Genomic DNA, 22563 nt, shown 5'->3' with positions numbered 1-22563 from the left:
ATGAGTAAGTCCTGACACGTTGTTTAACACCAATAAAGTTTTGAATGTCTATAAATGCCGATCCCAACAAATACTTTTCATTATCAACATGGATATTAAAATCACCAACAATTGGGACTTAATCTGCAGCCAGCACTAACTCAGATAGAAAATCAGCAAATTCTTTAATAAAGTCTGTATGGTGCCCTGGTGGCCTGTATATAGTAGCCAGTACAAACATCACAGGGGATTTATCATTAACACTTGTTTCTTTGGATAACGTTATATGAAGCACCATTACTTCAAATTAATTATAATTGAAACCCGACCTCTGAGAAATACTGAAAATATTGCTATAAATTGTAGCAACACCTCCCCCTTTACCTTTTGGACGTGAATGTTTGTAACAGTAATCTTGGGGGGTAGACTCGTTTAAAGTAATGTAATCATCTGGTTTTAGCCAGGTTTCTGTCAAACAAAGCACATCTAGTTTAAGGTCAGTGATCATATCAGTTACAAAAAGTGCTTTTGTAGAAAGATATCTAATTGAGTTGAGATCGCTTCCTGTTTCTGCCTCCCTTGCTGCTGTTTGTAGCTCCGTGTAGCTTTGTTTATCTGAAGAAATTTCTGTCTTACTCGATCTGTTGTTTAAATTGCTAAAGTATAATTTAATTCTCACCATATTTACAATTTAAGACTAATTTGACATCATCCACCTTTAATCTCTTTATCTAAACCACGAGCGCTGTGCGTAGTAGCACGTTAGCATTCCGTTAGCCTATTAAGTTGTCAATCGCATCTCCATTCACGTATTCTACTGCTCTCTCACTCGGTTTCTTTTCTCTCTCGCTCCTTTTTTTGAGGAGTCCATCAAACAACTTTGGTGAGTCGGAATTACTCTACAATCATGGTGAGTAATGGCTTCTCCTTGCATCGTCACCTGCACCGCTTGCCACATGTACAGTTTATCTGTCTCTGTTGGAATTCACATGTGATAAATGCAGGGTAATAGTTGGGCTGACAGAGAAGATTTCAGAATTAGAGATGCTGCTTTGGATGCGACTAGCTCAGTGACTCCTGTACATTGTTCGGTTCCGGTTTCAGCGCCTCTGCAGCAGGGCAACTGGGTGACTGTGAGGCGGTATAGTCGCAGGTCAAAACTCCGCTCTTTCGTTCTGATCAAAACATCAAACAAGTTCTCCCCACTTAGTTATGCACCCACTGAGAAACCTGAAGAAAGTGCTCTAGTTATTGGCGATTCTATTGTACGGAACGTGAAAATAGAGACACCAGCCACCATAGTCCAATGTTTACCGGGAGCCAGAGTGCATGACATCTTGGCAAATTTAAAAGTGCTGGCGAGAAGTCACGTGACATGCTCATGAACCTAGTCACACTTGAGAAGTGCTCCGTATGTCTGGCCCCTTATTGCTGATTTTTTTTGTTTTGTTTTATTTTAAGTTTTATTCATTAAGAATACTTTTCCTAATGGCATACAATTGGAAACAGCAGGAGTTGTCTCCATCAGCTCATCCGATTAAGAAGAAATCCAAGCCACCAACCACAAGCGATATGATGGACAAGATGTCAAACACTGTCCTCAAAATGTGTAACATTCTAAGAACGAGTTCGCTTCTCATTTGTCGGTTGTTCAGTCGCTATGCTCTAAACTAGATCTTCTTACAGGGGAGATGAGAGAACAACAAATCAGATCACGATAGGCTTGTAGCCGCACTCGAGCAACAGGTTGTGGACTTAAAGGATCGCATTAGGTTCAGCAATCTCCATCTGGTTGGATTGCCTGAAGGTTCCGAAAAGGATGACTTTATGGGCTTTTTGAAAAGATTGCTACTGACGTGGCTCCCATCTCTGGTGGGCAAAGAGATTGAAGTGAAGTGAGTGCATCGTGTGTACACAAGGCACTCCTCAGATCGCGCTAAACCACAGGTTTTCATCTTTAAACTGCTGTGGTACACGGACAGGGATCTCATTCTGTGGGCCACCAGACTTCACGCCTCGGTGAAAACAGCAACGCTGTCAGATTTTTCTCCGTTCAATGCAAAAAGAAGTGCATTTGCGCCAATTAGGAAGAAAATGAGAGAAGCTGGCATCCAGAATTTTTTCCAGAATCTGACTCTGCTGCAGCCTAGATTTAAACTGCTGATTTTGTCTGGCCATAGGTGAATCACACTATTTCGACACTATTTCCCCGTCTAAATACTGTAAAGCTGTAGATGTCAAGCGCTCTAGCTCCCGGTAAACATTGGACTATGGTGGCCAGTGTCTCTATTTTCACGTTCCGTATAATAGAATCGCCAATAACTCGAGCACTTTCATCAGGTTTCTCAGTGGGTGCATCACTGAGTGGGGAGAAACTGTTTGGTGTTTTGATCGGAACAGAAGAGCGGTGTTTTGACCCGCAACTATTCCGCCTCACAGTCACCCAGTTGCCCTGTTGCAGAGGCTCTGAAGCGGTAGAAAACGTGAATGGAGATTCAATTGACAAGCTAATAGGCTAACAGAATGCTAACGCGCTGCTACGCACAGCGTTCATGGTTTAGATTAAGAGATTAAAGGCGGATGATGTCAAATTAGTCTTAAATCATAAATATGGTGAGAATTAAATTATACTTTAGCGATTTAAACAACAGATCGAGTAAGACAGAAATTTCTTCAGATAAACAAAGCTACACGGAGCTACAAACAGCAGCATGGCAGGCAGGAAAATGAAGCAATCTCAAGCTCCCATCTTTCACTTTCAGGCTTTGTTAGTGCAGTGTACATAATTACTTCTGACTTTTTTTAAATATTTTTTTTTAACCTCCTCTCTGCAGTCAGTATTACTAGTGTATCAGGAAGGGTTGTGTATACTCTGGATGCTTCTCTGTGGTCAACTTTGCATTGACCGAATGTTAGGCAAGCATGATATTGTGTAAAATTGGTGTTCTTTTAAATTTTCTACAACAGTTTATATTAATATTTATTGGCAGACAGTTCTTTCAAGAAAATAATATCTTTAAGAGTTTTCCCTCTATGCATGCATGTACAGACATAAATGCATTCATTATATTATATTCAAGTTCATTATTTTTCACATCCTTTACAAATGTTATTTTGAAGCGTAATGACCTTCATCATACCTTAAAATGTAATGCATTTACATAGTATGAGGATTTATTTTTATTTTTTCTGTTTACCTCAACGCATTCATAACTTTGTGTTTATCTATTTATCAATTCTTATAATGTTTGTCAGGTCTGATCTCTACTCTCTAACAGGAGTCACTTGATTTGTCCTTTAAAGTTTATATTTAGTAGGAAATAACACAAAACAGCATTGTTACGTAATATATTATAATCAACATTTTAAACCCACCTGGAAGTCCAGCTTCTCTATTTGTTGATTGGGTGAGCTCTCGAGTGGGCGGGACTTTTAACAAATGACCAACTGACAGCAGACAATTTATTTATAAAAAAATAAAACACGTAGGTCAGTAGATGTCATCACCTTTGATACTCTAGTAAATACATGTAAGTAGCTCACTTAATCTTAAACATCTATCATTATGTGTACATTCTTTCATTATTAATAATCAGCATTAAGTTTATCTAAAAAAATAATTATGAGATTACATTGATGTAGCCATCTGGATCATATTACACAAAACAATGCCAGTAACAAAGTATGTGTGAGAAAACTGCATAATTGCCTGCTTTTACATTTCTAACATACAGCTCAGCACCAGAGCAATTATACAACAATGCTCCTGTATTCTACACTATTAATTTGACTCATTATTTTGTGTAAAAGATAAAACGTGTGACTCACCATGAAGAAAAGACTTTCACAAACTATGCGCAGTTCGGGTGGAGAGGAGGTCATTATATACCGATGCGTTTCATTTGGAGCAGCAGCAGTTCGTCCCAGCAAGACCTGCTTTCACATGCTTTATTAATTCAAGCTCTCTGAGAACAAATACTCTGATTACTGTCTAAATAAACCGATAAAAAGTACATTTCAGGGACAAGGACCACTAACATGTAAGTATTTTAAGATTGTGACCTGGTTTAACATTTAACCATTGCTTTTATAACACTGGCATCTGTATTTTATCTTTTAAGATCAAGTAAGAGACAGAAATACAATACCAGTCAGAAGTTATATTTTAAATATATATTTTTTAAATGTTCATGTATATTAAGACTGACAAATAAATACATTTGAGAAGCCATTTATTTTGAATGATTATCCATCTAAAATGACAGCTTTTATTTTATTTGTCCATTCTCTTTCTCGTGTCTACTTTTACAGCTTTTATAATATGTCTTGTGAAAATATTTGCACTGGAATCAAACTGCTATCAGAAGAGCAGGAGGGGGCATGTGGCCGGCCAGTTTGTGATATCAGCCCATGCAGTGATTTAAAAGGCATACAAACTTGTGGAAGTTTTGGTAAGAGTAAATAAGCTTATTGCACTGCATGGTGGGAATGCAAGATCTAATGTCAAGGACAGATCTTTGATTGTTTTTCTGCTCTTGCTTGTCCTCAGATGCAGCACTGCAGTTGTGCTCTGTTGACCTCCTTAAAGGCAGAAAAGGGCAAAATCGACTGGAGCATCACACAGATTGTTATCAAAGTGATCACCTTATCATCCGCAGGGGACAGTGTTTTCAGATGTGGGTTGAGCTGAGCCGAGCTTTTATTCCAAATAGAGACAAACTTCACCTGGAGCTGAAACTTGGTCAGCTATAGCCCTTTTTAACATGCACATGACTAATAGTTTATTATTACACCCTCACTGGAATCTCTTGTTCTTCTGTGCATTTTACAGGTCATATCCCATCCATCCGGGACGGCACTTATGTGATCGTTCCAATAGTGGAAGAATTCAAGAAAGACTGCTGGGGAGCAAAGATAGTTGAACAAGGACAAAACCGAATCAAACTGTGTGTGTACTCTGCTCCAACTGCTTGCATTGGACGATACCAGCTCAGTGTCGTGACACACTGTCCAGGAGGCAGATTCACTTTACCTTGTGTTCCTGAAAATGACATTTACATGCTGTTCAACCCCTGGTGTAAAGGTATGCGTTTCATTATATACCTGAAATCGAAACACTCAAACACACTTGTCAGCAACAAAAAAATTACTTAACAATTCAACTATATCTGTTTCTGTATCAGATGACTGTGTGTACCTGAATGATGACTCAGAGAGAGCTGAATATGTGCTGAATGACATGGGCAGAATCTACTATGGAACTAAGCAGCAGATTGGCTGCAGAACATGGAACTTTGGTCAAGTAAGAGCCAAACTTTAACTCAAATTTTGCAGAACACAGTAATAGAAACTCAAGTCTGAGACCTTGTGGCCTGTAATGTGTAGAAAACTATTACCAGAAGGGTGATTGGCTGAAATGTTTCTATATTTTCTTCCTTTCTGCTGTCCGTTTGTTAGTTTGAAGAGGGAATCTTGCCTGCATGCATGTATGTGTTGGAGCAGAGCTGCACACCTTGCTCAGGATGGGGAAGCCCCATTAACATTTCAAGAGTGGTGTCTGACATGGTGAGTCTTCATTTTCTTCTCATCAGCACCCTGATTTGAAGTTGTAAAGCCTGACACAATGGTCTGATTTGCTTTGTTTTTAGTGCAGTACATCTGCATGAAGCTTTTCAATCATCTCTCCTTATCAGGTTATTGCCAACAAAGACTGTGGTGTGCTGGTGGGTAACTGGTCAAACTACTATGGAGATGGAACTGCTCCGACATCCTGGTGCAGCAGCAGTGCCATCCTGAAACAATACTACAAATGTGGAGGAATACCTGTCAAATATGGACAGAGCTTGGTTTTTGCTGGAGTCACCAACACATGTAAGACTTCCTGCAGACTGGACGAGGAGAAACATTTTGATAAAGTGATTATAGATGTAATGCATTTATTTCTCCTGTCTTTCTCGTAGTGTTGAGGTGTTTGGGTATTCCTGCTCGTCCAGTTTCAAACTTCTGTTCTGCTCACGACACTGATGTTTGTTTGACAACTGACGTCTATTTGGATGAGAAATTCCAGCTGATTGATCATATGAACTGTAATTCAATCTGGTAAGTATTCTTGCAAACAAAGATTTAACACTGTTGCATGTGTATACTATATTGATATATAGTCTTTGAAATGGTGTTAATTTTTGCTATCACTTTTCTATTCCTTTCACAGTTCATTTTCTCTTTCCATGACTCTCCTTCTCTTCCACGTAGGAACTACCACGTGTGGAATGAGGCCTGGATGACACGAACTGATCTGCCATCTGGTTTCGGAGGTTGGCAGGTGCTTGATTCCACTCCTCAACTGACCAGCCAGGGCTTCTTCCGCTGCGGCCCCACCTCTGTTGCTGCGATCCGCACTGGACAAACCTTCCTGAAGCACGATGCACCATTTGTTTTTGCTGAAGTGCGTCAGTTCCTTAACATTCCATCATGAGCGTTTTAACGTTTCTCTCACATGTAAACGCAAGTGCTATAGTAGTACTGTTGATTGTGTTTTAGGTGAACAATGATAGAGTCTACTGGCAACAGAGATGTGATGGGACATTTGGGGTTGTCCACTTTGAAAAAAATGCAGTTGGTCACTGTATCAGCACCAAAGCTGTCGGTTCAGACAAGCGCTTTGATATCACACACCTCTACAAACATCCACGAGGTGAAATCTCACAAATCTCAGTAAGGTAACAGTCACAATTAGGAAATATCTTGATGTTAAATGTCGAATTTATTAACATTTATCAGGTACAGAGGAACAGCGCATTGCTTTAGAGACAGCAATTCGTCACGGCTCCAAGCAGTGTACCTACCCATTGCCCTGTGCTGAGGATGTAAGCGTTAAAGTCACCATGCAGGGTGATGGACCATGCGTGGGCAAGGATGCTGTGCTTTCCATCGTTTTGAAGAATAAATGCAACTCACCTCGTACCGTCACCCTGTACAGTCAAGTGGCAGCCACATACTACACCGGAGTCCATTATGCCTTAGTGAGGAAGAGCCAAATGAACATTGAGATGAAGGCCTGTGAGGGTAAGCAATGATAATCAACCCTGTACTGTAAGAGAAAGATTGCAAATGTTTTAAAAATATACTTGAAAAAATTCTGTGTTTAACTCTTTGTTCTATAGTCCAGACTGTGCCATGGACTCTGCGATATGACGAGTATAAGAACTACCTAGTAGACCAGGTGGCCTTGATGCTCCATCTCTTTGGACACGTGGCTGAGACCAAGCAGATTCTTGCAACCCAGTTCCACTTCAGACTGTGCACACCAGATCTAGTTATTTCTGTGAGTTTATCAGGTGCTGTCTTTCAAACTCCTCATGGGTTGCTGATGGCCTAGAGGGTAACAATTACAATATTATTGGTGGAAACTGGCCATTTATCATGATTTTTGAATAAATGTGTAAAATGTTATGGCATATAAAATTGTGATATTTTTATCTTTTAGCCAGTATGTGATGCTGTCGTGGGTCAAGAAATGCCAGTAAAAATCACATTCCAGAATCCACTTTCTTGCAGTCTAAAGAATGTGGTATTCCGTATTGAGGGTCTGGGACTGAAGCATGCCAGAATTGTTAACTATGGGTAAGATTAATTCAGCTCTGATCTCACAGGATAATTTACCTATATGTATTTCTACATGTAATAATTCTCTCACTTCCCCAGTGATATTGCAAGCCTGGCCACAGTGAACCTCACAGAGACATTTGTTCCAGTGCGGCATGGCACACACAAAATTCTGGCATCACTTGACTGTTCCCAACTTAATCAAGTGCATGGAGTTGCCAACATTACTATTAAACAGTGAAAAAGTATTTAATTACCTGAAGAGAAGAAATGGCTGTTGCTTTGAACTGTAAACTTGTCCATAATGATCTCAGATACACAGTTGTTTTTCATGTTGTCATGAAAGAAAAAAAAACAACTTTGATTAAAAACCTTTGAAAACTCAAATATTTGTGGGTCTTTTTATGGTAGATATTCTTAATTTAGGTGTATTGTTAATTGCTGCTTCAGCATTAAATATATTAATCACTTTGCTATATAGTTAAGAGTGGGTGAACTGAGAAACATTATGAAAGTTATGCCTACTATATGTTTCAATACATTCAAATGATAATAAATGTATATATAAACACCCATCTCTGTCAATATTTATAGTAGGTGTATACAGACAGTGGGTTGGCCTATAGGTGTGTGCAAGTATATTTATAAGCGTAAGCCTTCAGTTTTCAGTAATTCACACCCAAATTCATGTTCAAAAACCTGAGACTATATTGAAATTCTGAGTTTCAAAATATAATAAAAACCTGGAATAAAGACAAATTCTACACTGTAAAATGAATAAGACATTTCATATTTTGCACTTTCAAATGTAAGTAAATGAGTGTCACAGTGTCACTGACTCCTTGTGCAGACAGTCAGATGTTCTTCCTCTGAACATCTCAAAGCATTCTGGAGAACATTAGTTTTGTTTTTCAGGTCAGCTCCAGTGCTGCTGTCAGTAAAAAAGACAGGTAACCAAATTCTGAAGACACTTATTTTTATTAAAATTTTACTCCGATTGTGTTGGTCATATAATTTGCAAAAGACTTGTATTAAGTTTAAACTTAAGTATTACATTAAATTACTTTCACTAACCCCACTTTGACTATTCAAATGAATGTATACATATATTTATACATATCCGGCATACACACCTATAACATAACTCTGTCCATTCTCTGCTGATCAAAAGTCTAGACTTTTAGATGGATGGGCGTGCACACAATTTCATGCTCTTTAAGGCATGGGAAAATATTTTGTGTAAGACTGTGAAATCACAAGTTTTGTGTTTATGTATCCATCACAAGCTATTGTCAACTGGAAAAATGTGTGGCGAGCTATAACAAAGTTTTGTACTGGTTTTGTTTAAGTCACACCCCTCATTGTAGTATGCTTGCATTGCAGATCTACTTGATGAGTGTTATCGGTCCACATAATTGAATCCATTTATTTTTCCTTCTACACAGGAGCCAGCAACTCTTTTCACTGCATATTTTAGCTTTTATAACTCTTCGTAGTATTACTTAACTAACAGTTCAGTCCCTGGACACAATCTGGCCTGAACATGTCCTTCTGAAGTCATTCTTCTAAACCAGGGGTGGGGGACATTGATCCTAGAGGGCCAGTGTCTCTTCAGAGTTTAGCTCCCTTCAGGATCAATGTTCCCCACCCCTGCTCTAAACAGCATCTGCTGACAAGAGAACCTGTTATACTTGAACAATGAACAGTTTACATGAAGGGACTCAAATTAGTGCATATTTAAAAACAAAGATGCAGACAGAGGAAGATGTGAAACTTCACATGACTATATCAAATTACTAATTACACTAAGTAGGACTAGTACACACCTAGCGCATTAACACTTTCTATGCAGACCTGAAATGCATTTGGTGATGGCTCATATGTCCAGTTAGTGGTTCAAAAGGAGTGAAGCTGCTCTACTGCCCTATGTCAGCAAACACAACGGTAAGTCAATATAACAGCAGGTTTATTGTAGACTGAGGCAGGTGTAGACTAGACATCAACATTCAGGCAAGTACTCAGGCAAGTTAAATGGACGGGGAGCTTAACTGGGTGAGGCAATGAGTCCTCTCCTTGCTTTCAGGAGGCTAGCCCGGAGCTCCTTGCTTTCAGGTGGCTAGCCCGGAGCACCTTGCTTTCAGGTGGCTAGCCCGGAGCTGAGGATCAGTGGCACGCTGGAGTACTTGGAGGTAACTAACCAGAGTGGTGAGTCAAGCAACACAACTGTGAGACCAGACAATGAGAGTGTGGAGTGAGCATGTTCTTACGGGGAGCTTGATTAGCCGCGACAGGTGAGGCGGAGCCGCTGATAGATTCCAGGTGTGAGTGATTGACAAGGGAGTGCAGGTGAGTGGCAAGAGGGATGCTGGGAAATGTAGTGCAGAGGCAGCTCAATTGGTGACTGTGACACGCCAATTAATGCCACGTGTAACACTGTCTAGACAAATGTGTCATATTTAATTTTTACTGTTGCTATGCATTGTTAAATATTTGAAATTGCATGACAGTTGCAAAGCAATGTATGTGTCCTAAAAAAAATAGGTGCACTAGTTAAAACTAGACTATGACTGTTTTCCAAAAGAAACATTTTAAAACTTTAAGTAGCAGATGTTGATGCATTTGCAATCAATGAGATGATTTTCCAACAAAATCATGTCTGTTTTAACCTAAAATGCATTTAATTTAAAAATAAACAACTTCAATTACAATCCCAAATTAGAAAAAGTTGGGACGGTATGTTAAATTAAAATCAAACTGAAAACAGTACTTTGTTAAATTATCTTTGACCTGTATTACATTGAAAACAATACAACAGCACATTTAATGTGTTCCTCATGAATTTTGTTGTTTTTTTCAAAATAAACATTCCAATTTTGGTTCTTGCAACACATTTAAAAAGTTGGAACAGTAAATCACTTACCACTTTGTAATGTTGACATTCTTTTTCACAACACTTAAAAGATGTCTAGGGACTGAAGACACCAAGTGATGAAGTGTTTCAGGAGTAATTTTGACCCATTCTTCCTGCAAACAAGTCTTAAGGTGGGCAACAGTACAGGGTCTTCGTGGTCGCATTTTGCGCTTCAAAATGCGCCACACATTCTCTATTGGAGACAGGTCGGGACTGCAGGCAGGCCAGTCAAGTACCCGCACCCTCTTCCTCCGCAGCCAAGACTCTGTAGTGTGTGCAGAATGGGGTTTTGCATTGTCTTGTTGAAATATGCATGGGCGTCCCTGGAAAAGATGTCTTCTTGAAGGCAGCATATTGTGCTCCAAAATCTCAATGTACTTTTCAGCATTAATGATGCCATCACAGAAGTGAAGGTTACCTTTGCCAAGGGCACTGACACAACCTCATACCATGACAGACCCTGGCTTTTGGACTTGTTGCTGGTAACAGTCTGGATGATCCTTTTCTTCTTTGGTCCGGATCACACGGCGTCCATTTCTCCCAAAAAAAAAAAACTGAAATACTAATTCATCTGACCACAGTTCACGTTTCCACTGTGTGATGGTCCATCCCAGATGCCTACGAGCCCAGAGAATTTGACAGCGCTTCTGGACACTGTTAACATAGGGCTTCCTTTTGGCACAGTACAGTTTTTGTGGATGTAGCTACGCATTGTGGTACTTGACAAAGGTTTGCAAAAGTAGTCCTGAGCCCATATGGTGATATCGCTTATAGATGAATGACGATTCTTGATGCAGCGTCGCCTGAGGGAGATCACGGTTGTTCAGCTTAGGCTTGCGCCCTTGTCCTTTACGCACTGAAATTCCTCCAGATTCCTTGAATCTTTTAATTATGTTATGCACTGTTGAAGGTGAAATATCCAAATCTCTTCCTATCTTTCTTTGAGGAACATTGTTTTTAAACATTTCAATAATTTTCTCACGTATTTGTTGGCAAACTGGCGATCCTCGGCCCATCTTTGCTCCTAAAGGACTAGACCTTTCTTGGATGCTGCTTTTGTACCAAATCATAATTCCAATCACCTGTTGACATCACCTGTTTCAAATCACATCATTACTTAACCAATTTACCTGATTACTAGCCCTAAATTGCTCCTGTCCCAACCTTTTTTGGAATGTGTTGCAGGTCTGAATGACAGGAAAGGATGTATATTTACAAATTAAATTAAGTTGACCAGACAAAACATGAAATATTTTGTGTTCATATTGTCTGCAATGAAATACAAGTCAAAGTAAATTTAGAAATCACTACTTTCTTTTTTTATTTGCGTTTTTCATATTGTCCCAACTTTTTCTGATTTGGGGTTGTAATTTAGCTTTGGTTCTGTAATCAGTGTCGTGACCTTAAAGTAGAACTATACATTTCCATGAGTGAGAATGATAATTAACCAGGGAATTAATCAGGCAAGTTCTTAATTTGGTGAAACACACTCTCTAAAAAGAATAAATAAATATACAGAAATAATAAATCTATATCACAGGTAAGCTCTTGTACCTGCATGGCTTTTCAGCCTGACACACCTCCTCCCATGCCATTAGGCCAGCTGCAGGGTCGTCAGCTGGTTATCGCAGTTCACCGATGTTTGCCCCCCCCCCCCCCCCCCATACCAGTACATCTCCTGGTTTGGGGGGGGGGGGGGGGGGGGGTTATTAGGGGACGTCTCCCTGCCACCCCTGCAGCTGTCTTAATACTCTCCTTCCTCAGGAGCCACAGTCAAAATGAATTATATGAGAATTAAACCAGTGACCTAGACATGACTATTTTGGCACTCATCATTAAAAAAGGAGATTTGACATTTGTCTGACAACTGACATCTATTTGGATGAGAAATTCCAGCTCATCGATCACATGAACCGAGATTTAATCTGGTAAATGTCATTTGCATTTGTGATGTCATAAAGTGCTTCTCTAAATGCTTCTCGTTTTGTTTCACGTCACCTACCATATACTAATGTTAAAGTTGAAATGTCTGTGTTCATTAAAGAAATCATCTGATTAAAAATATTTGAAAATCCATGGCAAAAGATTTGTTGTTGTTTTATGTTGATTATTTTCCTAATTTAGTATTATTGTTGTGTGCTGCCTAAGCATTTAGAACAAACATGGATAATTTAATCTCTTTAATATGTGGTTATGAGTCTATAACTAGTACAGGATATCTGGACCAACGAAAAGATATTCATAATATTCAGTGCTGGGTAGATTACTTATAAAATGTAGTCCCCTACTGATTACAAATTACACAATAAAAATGTAGTTAGTAATGTAATTTTATTTTTTTTAATTTAATTTTAATTTGATTACATTACACATTTTAGGAAATATAAATCACAATACTTTTGACCTAACTTGTTTATTAATTTATTAACAACGTGCATTTAACATTACATTACCTCAAACTTTCCCAAACTGGATCATAGGTTCAATAAAATTAGAATAATAAAATTATAAAAATGTAAAATCGAAACTAATTGTTTTTAAAATAACAGTTAAAATAAAACACATTTAAAAAAATATGAAATATTTGTTTACCTGGATTTCGTGGGACCATTAAACGACGCCAGAGAGCCGTTGTCATGCAACTGTGTTACTTCTATTCATTTTTTTATTATTAATTTGTTACCTTAAAATCTCAGGGAGTACTTCAAGTAAATTCATCAATGTTAAAATGTTGAGAAAACACTTCTTAAAATTAAAATATTTTTTGTAAATCTAGCCCTCAAATGCTACGTAGCCTCTCAATTTTTAGTTTAATTATAGCCACCTGACTAGTGACTGGTCTTTGTGTGAAACTGTAACAAAAAAAGATTTTCTGAATGTATAAAAGTGGTAGGCTATTATAGAAGGAACAATTTAAAATATGAGAAAGAGGAACTAGGGAAAGTCAATTATAAATAATGTCTTGCTATTGCGTAGATATGTTATCATGTACTCAATAAAAAAGTAGATGTAGACTTATGAGTATTATTATAAGTATTTTAAAATGTAATATAATCCAATTACAAATAGCCCACTTACATTTTGGAATCTGATTATATAATCCAGATTAGGCTATATGTGATCAGTTACTACCCAGCACAGCTAATATGCAAAATGGAGTGTACCTACTGCATGTTGCAATAACAATCAAATGATAAATTCATATAGAAACACACCCATCTCTGTCTCTTTTACAGCAAGTGTATATACTGTAGAGAGTGGGTTAGCCAATAAATGTGTGCAAGTATGCACCTAAGTGTAAGCATCCAACTTTAAGTCACTCACATATGTAAAGTGTAGTCCAAAATTCTTCATTGAAAATCTGATATTCAAAATCTCATTAAAACCTGACAAAAGAAAAAAAAAAGTTATGTCGTAAAATGAGTAATTAATTTCACACTCATAAAAATAAGGGTTGCTGTCTGATGGGAAAATATTAGTCTCTTTTGCATAAGACCATAGTCAAATCATACACTGGGGGGAAAAAAGGTGTAGAAACAAGAATTTTGGAGTATATTTATATTCATGTATCCAATACAAGCTGGTGTTTCTGTTGAGAAAAACTGTGGCGAGTTTTCTACTACTTGTTCACTGGTTTTGCACACAACTCTCATTGTAGTGGGCTTACATTACAGATCTGCAAGATATCTGTTCACGGAAATGAATCTATTTACAACATCACTACATTACACAGGAACCAGTAATTCCTTTCATTGCACACCTTTTACTTACGGATGTCTTTATAGTATTACTTATACCCAAACACTTGAGTACTAGTACTTTCACCTGGATATATTTTTTGGTTTCATAATGTGTCCTTCTGAAGTCATTCCTCTCAATAGTATCTGCTGACAACAGAACCTGTTATGCTTGTTCACAACAATGAACCAATGCCAATGAACAAATATTTTACATGAGGTGACTTGAGTGAAATTAGTACATATTTAAAAACAAAGATGCTGACAGAGCAAGATATGAAACTATACAATAATTATACAATTACCAATAACACTAAGTAGGACTAATACACACCCAGTGCATTAAAACCTACTATGCAAACATGAATCACATATAGGGATGATGGCTCATATTATATGTCCAGTTAGCTGTTCAAGGAGTTAATCTTTTCTACTTCCATAATTAATGCCACACATAAAACTGTCTCACCAAATGTCATATTGAATTTTTTTGTTGTTGTTGTTGCTATGCATTTTGTTAAATATTTAAAACTCTGAAACTGCAAAGCAAGTTGCAAAGCAATGTACTGTATTTGCCCTAAAAAATGAGGTGCACTAGTAAAAACGTACTCGGTTACTGTCGTAACCTCGGTTCCCTGAGATACGGAACGAGTACTGCGTCTTGTTAAATATGCTATGGGAAAAAGCCTTTTTTCTCCTGAACTGAAGTCTTATTCAATCACGCAGTGAAACTGCATGACTATTGGTTCGTGCAGTGTGTAAAAAACGAACCAATGGGTCAGCAGCGGAGCTGCACGAGCTTATGTCGACGAAGCCTGACAGAATTGGCGGGGCTATCTGGCTATATATAAGCGGCCGTTTCGCCATAGAATCCTCAGGTTACTTCGACTGAAGCGACGACTGAGTCGTGCAGCTGTCTGGCACGGCAAAGTACGCAGTACTCATTCCGTATCTCAGGGAACCGAGGTTCCACTCGTACTGCGTCTTGTTAAAGAAAACAATTGTTCCCTTGTTATGGGAAAACAATTCAATCACGCCGTGCTAAGGAACGACTGCATAATATACCTCCATAAGCATTTAATGCCCATAGGGAAGCGAGCTAAACTCATAGAGGTTATGCTCGGCCTGGGTGATCGTTCCATGTAACTCTTACATACTCAGTACTTCCAGGACCGAAGAATGCAAGGAACCCACCAGAGAGCTCGAGCGCCTCGCAGCCAAGAATTCTCTGTCAGGATTGTTCCCACAACGTATGCATTTACACTCATCTAAGCAGAGAGGACCCTGGCCTGTAAGGCCGGTACGTCCAGGTTAATTAATTGGCCTGCTATAGGGGCGTGAAAGACCACCTTGAGTGTGGAAGGGGAACGTCCTTTATCCAGCAGCTCCTGCAGGAAGGACAGAATAGCCAAGGCTGGGTCTGCCTCCTCCGAGGGCAGTGCTTGCAGGTTCATTTGGCCTTGAGGCATTTCCGGCCACTGCTGTTAGGCAAGCATATGTTGGTCCGTACGGACAACACTGCGGCTGTTTCGTACATCAACCGTCAGGGAGGTCTACAATCACGCCACATGTCACAGCTCGCCTGCCATCTCCTCCTCTGGAGTCAGACACAGCTCAAATCGCTGTGTGCCGTCCACATTCCGGGGGAGCTCAATCGTGCAGCTGACGCGCTCTCATGGCATCTCACGTTCCCCGGAGAATGGCGACTCCATCCCGAGATGATCCAGCTGATTGAAGTCGATTCGGGGAAGCTCAGGTAGACCTGTTTGCTTCCCGCGAGTCGTCCCACTGCCAGCTGTATTACTCCCTGACCGTGGCCCCCCTCGGCACGGACGCACTGGCACATAGCTGGCCTTGGGCAAGTATGCTTTTCCCCCAGTGAGCCTGCTCGCACAGACTATATGCAAGGTCAGGGAGGACGAGGAGCAGGTCTTGTTGGTTGTGCCATATTGGCCCACCCGGACCTGGTTTCCGGAACTCATGCTCCTCGCGACAGCCCCTCCTTGGTGCATTCCTCTGAGGAAGGACCTCCTTTCTCAGGGGCTTGGCACCATATGGCACCCGCGTCCAGATCTGTGGAACCTCCATGTGTGACTCCTGGATGGGACGCGGCAGACTTGAATGGCCTGCCACAGACTGTGGTGGACACCATCACTCATTCCCCGCGTCGGGGCCACTTTGTCGACTTCCTAGAGGACTTGGGGGCCGGCTGGGACACGGGGGGCGCCGCACTCTTGCGAGAGGCTCAACGCACCGGCCTAGGTGTCGATTCAGCACGGGGCGGAGCAGCTCTGGAGGATGCAGGAGGGCGCCCATGGCTACGAGCAGACTGAGGCCTGGCCCTCGGGGCCAGTGGTGGCAGCTGGAGCATTCTGCCGGGGCAGGATGTCCTGGATCGCCTCGGTCTGCTTTTGCACTGCCGAGAACTGCTGGGCAAAGCCCTCGACAGTGTCACCGAACAGCCCAGCCTGGGAGATGGGAGCATCTAGAAAGCGTACTTTGTTGACGTCCTTCATCTCTGCCAGGTTGAGCCAGAGATGGCGCTATTGGGCCCTCTTGGGCCGCACCGTGACTTTAGTTGCCCGGAGGGTGAAGTCAGTTGCCATAACGAAGTCAGTTGCGCAGCTCCTGCATCAACCCCGGGTCGGTACTACCCTCGTGCACTTGTTTCAGGGCCTTGGCTTGGTGTACCTGCAGGATAGCCATGGCATGCAAGGCAGAGGCGGCCTGGCCCGCAGCACTGTAAGCCTTGGCCGCGATAGCAGTCGTCAACTTACAGGCTTTAGACGGGAGACGCGGACGATTCCTCCAAGTGGCGACGTTTTGCGGGTACAAGTGCACCACAACCGCTCTCTCTCCACCTGGGGAATGTCCACATACCCCCTAGCCGCCCCGCCATCGAGGGTAATGAGGATGGAGGAGGGAGACGAGCGGCTTCTGGCCGTGAAAGGGGCCGTCCACGACTTTGTCAGCTCCTCATGCACCTCCGGAAAGAAAGGCACCGGGGCAGAGCGTGGTTGTGAGCCGCGTCCCGCCCCGATAAATCAATCATCCAGTCACGAGGGCTCGGGACTGGGCGGTCTGTTGACCTCCAGCCCAATACTCGCGGCTGCCTGGGCAAGCATGGCCGTCAACTCCAACATATAACGACTTATGATTCCTGTTTGTCTCTGTGTGTTCTAGGTGAACAATGATAAAGTTTACTGGCAAAAGAAAAGCAATGGAACATTTAGCATTATCCACGTTGAGAAGGATGTAGTAGGTCACTGCATCAGCACCAAGGCTGTCAGCTCAGATCAACGTATAGACATCACAAATCTCTACAAACACCCACTTGGTAAAAACTACACCATTACTATTAAAACATCTGGCTAAGCTCCCAACACTTTGAACCACAGTGCTTATACAAATAACGAAGGTTGACGTCTCTCCTGTGTTTCATTCCTCTTTAAATTTTCCTTCTACTTTCATCGATCAGGTTCTTCTGAGAAGTGCACTGCTTTGGAAACAGCTCTTCGTCATGGCTCCAAGAGATGTGCATACCAACTGCCCTGTGCTGAGGATGTTGTCTGTGAAGTCAACCTAAAAGGGGATGGACCATGTGTGGGCAAAGATGCTGTGCTTTGCATCAATCTAAATAACAAATGCAGCTCACCTCGTAGCATCACCCTCTACAGCCAGGTTGCAGCCATGTACTACACTGGAGTCCGGAAGACCTTCCTGAAGAGAGACCAGACATGCATTGAGCAGCTCAAGCCTTCTGAATGTGAGAAATTATAAAGTTTTGTAAGAGTTGCAATAGATGAGACCACACAGTTCGTATAGTGCAGCATATGGGTAAAGAAACTTGTAATGAAAGCATGAGTATTCAGTCAGTATTTGTCACTTTTTCCCACATTAGGCAGACCTCTGGAATGGACCCGGAGTTTTGATGAGTATAAGGAACTGGCCACCCAGTACAGCTTCAGACTGCGCACACCAGACCTTGTTATCACTGTGAGTTTAAAATTACAGTTGAACTGCTTAATCTTTTGATTGGATGAAATCATCTAGTGCTAAATTGTGTCTTGTTTGTGGTTCTTCTCAGCCTGGATGTGATGCTATATCGGGTCAAGAAGTGCCAGTCAAAATCACTTTCCAGAATCCACTGCCTTGTGTCCTGAAGAACTCTGTATTCCGCTTTGTTGGACTTCGACTGCAGCATGCCAGAGTTGTCAACTATGGGTAAAATTTATTTAATTAATTGCTTAATTAATTAAGCCTGATCGTTGCTTCATTCTGTACTTTAATTTTTTAAACAAAATATTTAAAAATATATATTTATGCTTAAATAGCATTAAATAATCCTTCTTTCTTTCACAGTGACATTGCAGGGCATGCCACAGTGTGTCTGACAGAGAAGTTTATTCCTAAGTGTCACGGCCCACAAAAACTCCTAGCATCATTCAATTGTCCTCAGCTCACTCAGGTGCATGGATTCGCCACATAGGCGGAGTTTGGGGGGGGCTGGGGGGGGCACTGCCCCCCCAGATCAGAGCCAATCGATTTTGTCAGATCTATGAATACAAAAATATTTTCAGATTGTCTCATTTTATTTGCATTATCTTATTTTAATGAGTATGTTAAGGCAAAATTATTTGTAATTAAATGTAAAAAACCCCCCCAAAAAACCTACTCTCACAACTCGCGAATCTCAAAGTATCGCGTGAGTGGACTCTCTTCTCGTTCTCTTCCTGCTTTCTGCAAAGATACACTAAATGAACAAAATGTATATTCGTCGTTTTTTTAATAAACCCACAATAAAAAGCGTGGAGGTCTCTAACTTTGACACTTCTCAAAAGAGGCGGATTCTTCTACATTAGGTAAGACATAAGTTTTTATTCCACTCTTTGTATAGCCAACCAGTCGTTGTTGTAATTGTATTTTAAAGGGGCTATGTGTAGGTTTTTACTTAAAAAAATCTTTAAGATAGAGTTTTCATTTGTCCATTTATGAGCCAACCATAATGTAATAGGAAGAATGACACCTTGACTGTCCACCAAGGTTGCCTCTATCAGCCTGTAGGCTCAGTTGTGTCTGGAGGAGTCGGGTCTAAATTGGCGCGAAAATTCACAAAATGTGACGTCATGCGCGTTCTCGTCTACAGCGGCAATCGCTAGCGGTAGTGTTTGAAATGGACTCTGTGGACGGAAAGAAGCGACCAGCCTCCAGCACAACCCAGACACCCACAAAAGCTCATCGTAAGCTTAAAACAAAAAACAAACAAACAAAAAAAAAGCCTCATTTAGTGCGCACCGAGAACGAGCATGAGACTGGCTGCAGTTCCTCTAACGGCCACTGGTGTCAGTAACTGTTAGAAATTTCAGAACTTACGCAGTGCTCCTTTAAATGAAGAAAATATATAGGCTATGGCTGTGTCCAAATTCAGGGTCTGCATCCTTCGGAGTACTCATTTGAAGGATGTTACGTCACAGCGCCGCGACGAAGGCTGTCCAAATTCGTAGGATCCTTCAAATGCGGCCCACAAATACGTCCTCCTTTTCCCCGAATTGGAAGGATGGGTGTGGTGGATCCTTTCGCGTCCTACCTATCCCATAATTCTTTTCGGCAGAGCGTAATGGCGGACGAAGCGAGCGGTAGCGGAGTGGGAGAGGAGTTTCTCTGACAAAACAAGCTAAAGTTTATGCTTCGGCTCAATGAATTTGTAGGAGAAATTAGTAGAATACTTAAAAACAAATAAAAATAGGCTATAATGGCTTACCTGGATGTGACTGTCTTGTAGTCTGATATAAAAAACTCTCCGACAACGAGCAAAGAAAGTATTTAATTTATTTAATTGCTTTATTTCTTCCAAAATAATTAAAATGAGGAGAATAACTCTTTGTTTGTCCATTTTCCCGCTTCTTGCTTGGCGCTGTCACGGTTGCTAGGCGACAGGATATGAACAACGGGTAAGGGAGGGAACGGAAAGAAGGGTAGGCTGTCCAAATTCACAAACACCGACTTCCGGGTTTTGCGGACGTCGGAGGATCCCTCCTCCTTCAACCGGGTAGGAAGGATCCTAAGGAGGATGCAGACCCTGAATTTGGACACAGCCTATAAATAATTGAAAATGTAGAAAATATGGTATATGCAGTGTGCAAAAAAAAAAAGGTATATACGGTGTGTAAAAAATAAAAAATCAGAGCTCATGGTCTACCGGTAGGTGCCCCTCCAGGCAAAAATGTGAAACTCCGCCTATGATTTGCCAACACTGTTGTCAAACAGCACTGTTAAACCAAACAGATAACTAAAACAGAGGAAAGTTTTATTGGAAAGAAGGTTCTGTTGAATTAGCTGTAACAGTTCAACTTTCAAATGTGCATTTTACATGAATGATTTTCAGACAGCTTGACTGTGGTCTTGGAAACTTGTAGCATTTTTTTAATTCTCTTGATTAGTAATTTTTTTCTTTACTAAGTAATATAGTGGGATATGGAATTGGTAATTAATTCTTCTGCAGATTATGATCGTGCCTGATTGTGAATCAAATGAATGAAATATGAGCTAGAACTGAAGTGTCCATGTCTACGTTATATTAATTATATCTTAGAGCCATTTTTGGTTTTATGTTTGCAAACTTTACACTCTGTAACTATCATAAGCATTTTATATTACCTGGGGTCTACTTTTGGTTGTTTTCTAATGGTAATGCTAATGAAAACCTTTAAAACTGATCATATTTGCTTTATTGTTAATCTTGTCTCAATGCAGCCTCAGCATTAATAATAATAATAAAAAAATTAACCATATTAAATCATGTGTGTTTAACATATGAAATTCTGTTTTTTTCTAAATATATGTCAAAAAGGTTACATGTCAGTTTGCTTTTAGAATATTGGAATATATATTTAAGACATAACTATTTAAATGATTAATTATAAGTCTAATTATAAATGTTTTACTAGTGTTACGAGCTGCATAAACACACTCTCTCAATGTAATTCAGTTCTACATTCCAAATCTGATCCGGTATCGTGATAAAAACCGGTCACTCGTGTCGTGAATCATCACCTCTGCTGATCCCTAGTGATTGGCTATAAGTGCGCCTGTCAACATCAGCACTAGCCGCCTCTGCATTGCGTGATGACTGGGTGCAGTGCAAGCAAACTTGGGTTTGTTTGTTAACCAATTACCCTATACAAGATGTTTGAAAACCGCCAAACTGACCCCAAACCAGCCCAAATTTTGTCCACACGCCCAGGCCAATTTTTCCCCACACAATCAAATTCAGTATCGCCCAATTGGATCGGATCCTGGGCGCAACACTGAGCATGTGACGTTCAACTCAGTGCTGAAAGATCTGTTTCTATAACAACAGTCAACAAAATGAACCCACGTGAAAGAATGCAACTTACTGGCAGCTGTAAAACACATTACAACATTACATTTGAATGTTAAATATTGCAGAACACAGAAAGCAAGCCAGGCAAAAATAACTACTTACTGTTTGTTTGTTGTTTGTTATTAATGACGGAAATAAAAGTATTACAATCCTAAACAAACAACAACAAACTAATAACTGCATGAACACTTAATATGTTTTTATATTATAGCAGATTATAGTAGGGTGGATTAGTGTAATGTGGGACACTTTTTTAAATTTTGACTTGTGCATCATATTTCCATATGAAGCCAAAACAATATATCAAAATGCTATAGCCTACCATTATGAAATCCCCAAGATGTTCCCCATATATATCAGAAGAAAATTTTCCGAATTTGTAATTAAAGGGGAAATGGCACATATATTAGTGCTCCTTGTGTCAAATTGTTTAAGAAGTTTGGGATTTTATAATGTGGGACAGCTCATGCTAAAATCTGGGGCACTATGTTTTGGGTTATAAATAATCAATTTTACAATTAATAAAATTTATTAATACAATTTATTTTATTAATACAAAAAATGAAATAAACAACAAAAATGACCCCATAGGGGAAATTGGCAAGGCAAGGCTCAATCAGCGTAATATTGACAACAAACTGGCACAGGACTGCAAACACAAGGAGATTATGAAGGGAGCAAATGAGGAGGGTAACGAGATAACACAGATGGGGCAAATTAACCAATAATCAGGAAATAAGGTGGGTGGGGTCAAGACAATTGACATGAGAGCACATGGCACATAGAACCAAACAAGACAAGCCATGTGCTCACACAAAACAAAAACACAAGCACATGGCCAGCAAAACAAAAATTATTAGCCATGTGCAAAACAGGACACGAACACGCAGCTAACGAGGAGACTCATAAGCCGCGTGTTCACAAAACATGAACGCATGCAGCCAGTG

At 40.3% G+C, this 22563-nt stretch overlaps 1 protein-coding gene across 1 annotated transcript; it reads left to right on the top strand.

Annotated features, from left to right (window-relative positions):
• On the top strand, window positions 1-7825 carry LOC306859386 (protein-glutamine gamma-glutamyltransferase K-like; the record flags this gene model as incomplete). The annotated part of the gene is made up of 13 exons (XM_079400400.1): window positions 1-4; window positions 4529-4720; window positions 4811-5062; window positions 5163-5281; window positions 5437-5544; window positions 5673-5850; window positions 5940-6078; window positions 6232-6424; window positions 6520-6673; window positions 6760-7044; window positions 7143-7303; window positions 7466-7602; window positions 7684-7825. The coding sequence occupies 13 exons, from the start codon at window positions 1-3 to the stop codon at window positions 7823-7825; spliced, it is 2064 nt and encodes a 687-aa protein (XP_079256526.1).
• Between the last annotated feature and the right edge of the window lie 14738 nt (window positions 7826-22563).

This window comes from Barbus barbus (genome assembly GCF_936440315.1).
Source record: "Barbus barbus genome assembly, chromosome: 40".
Lineage (NCBI taxonomy): Eukaryota > Metazoa > Chordata > Actinopteri > Cypriniformes > Cyprinidae > Barbus > Barbus barbus.
This window is presented reverse-complemented; position numbering and strand designations above follow the sequence as displayed.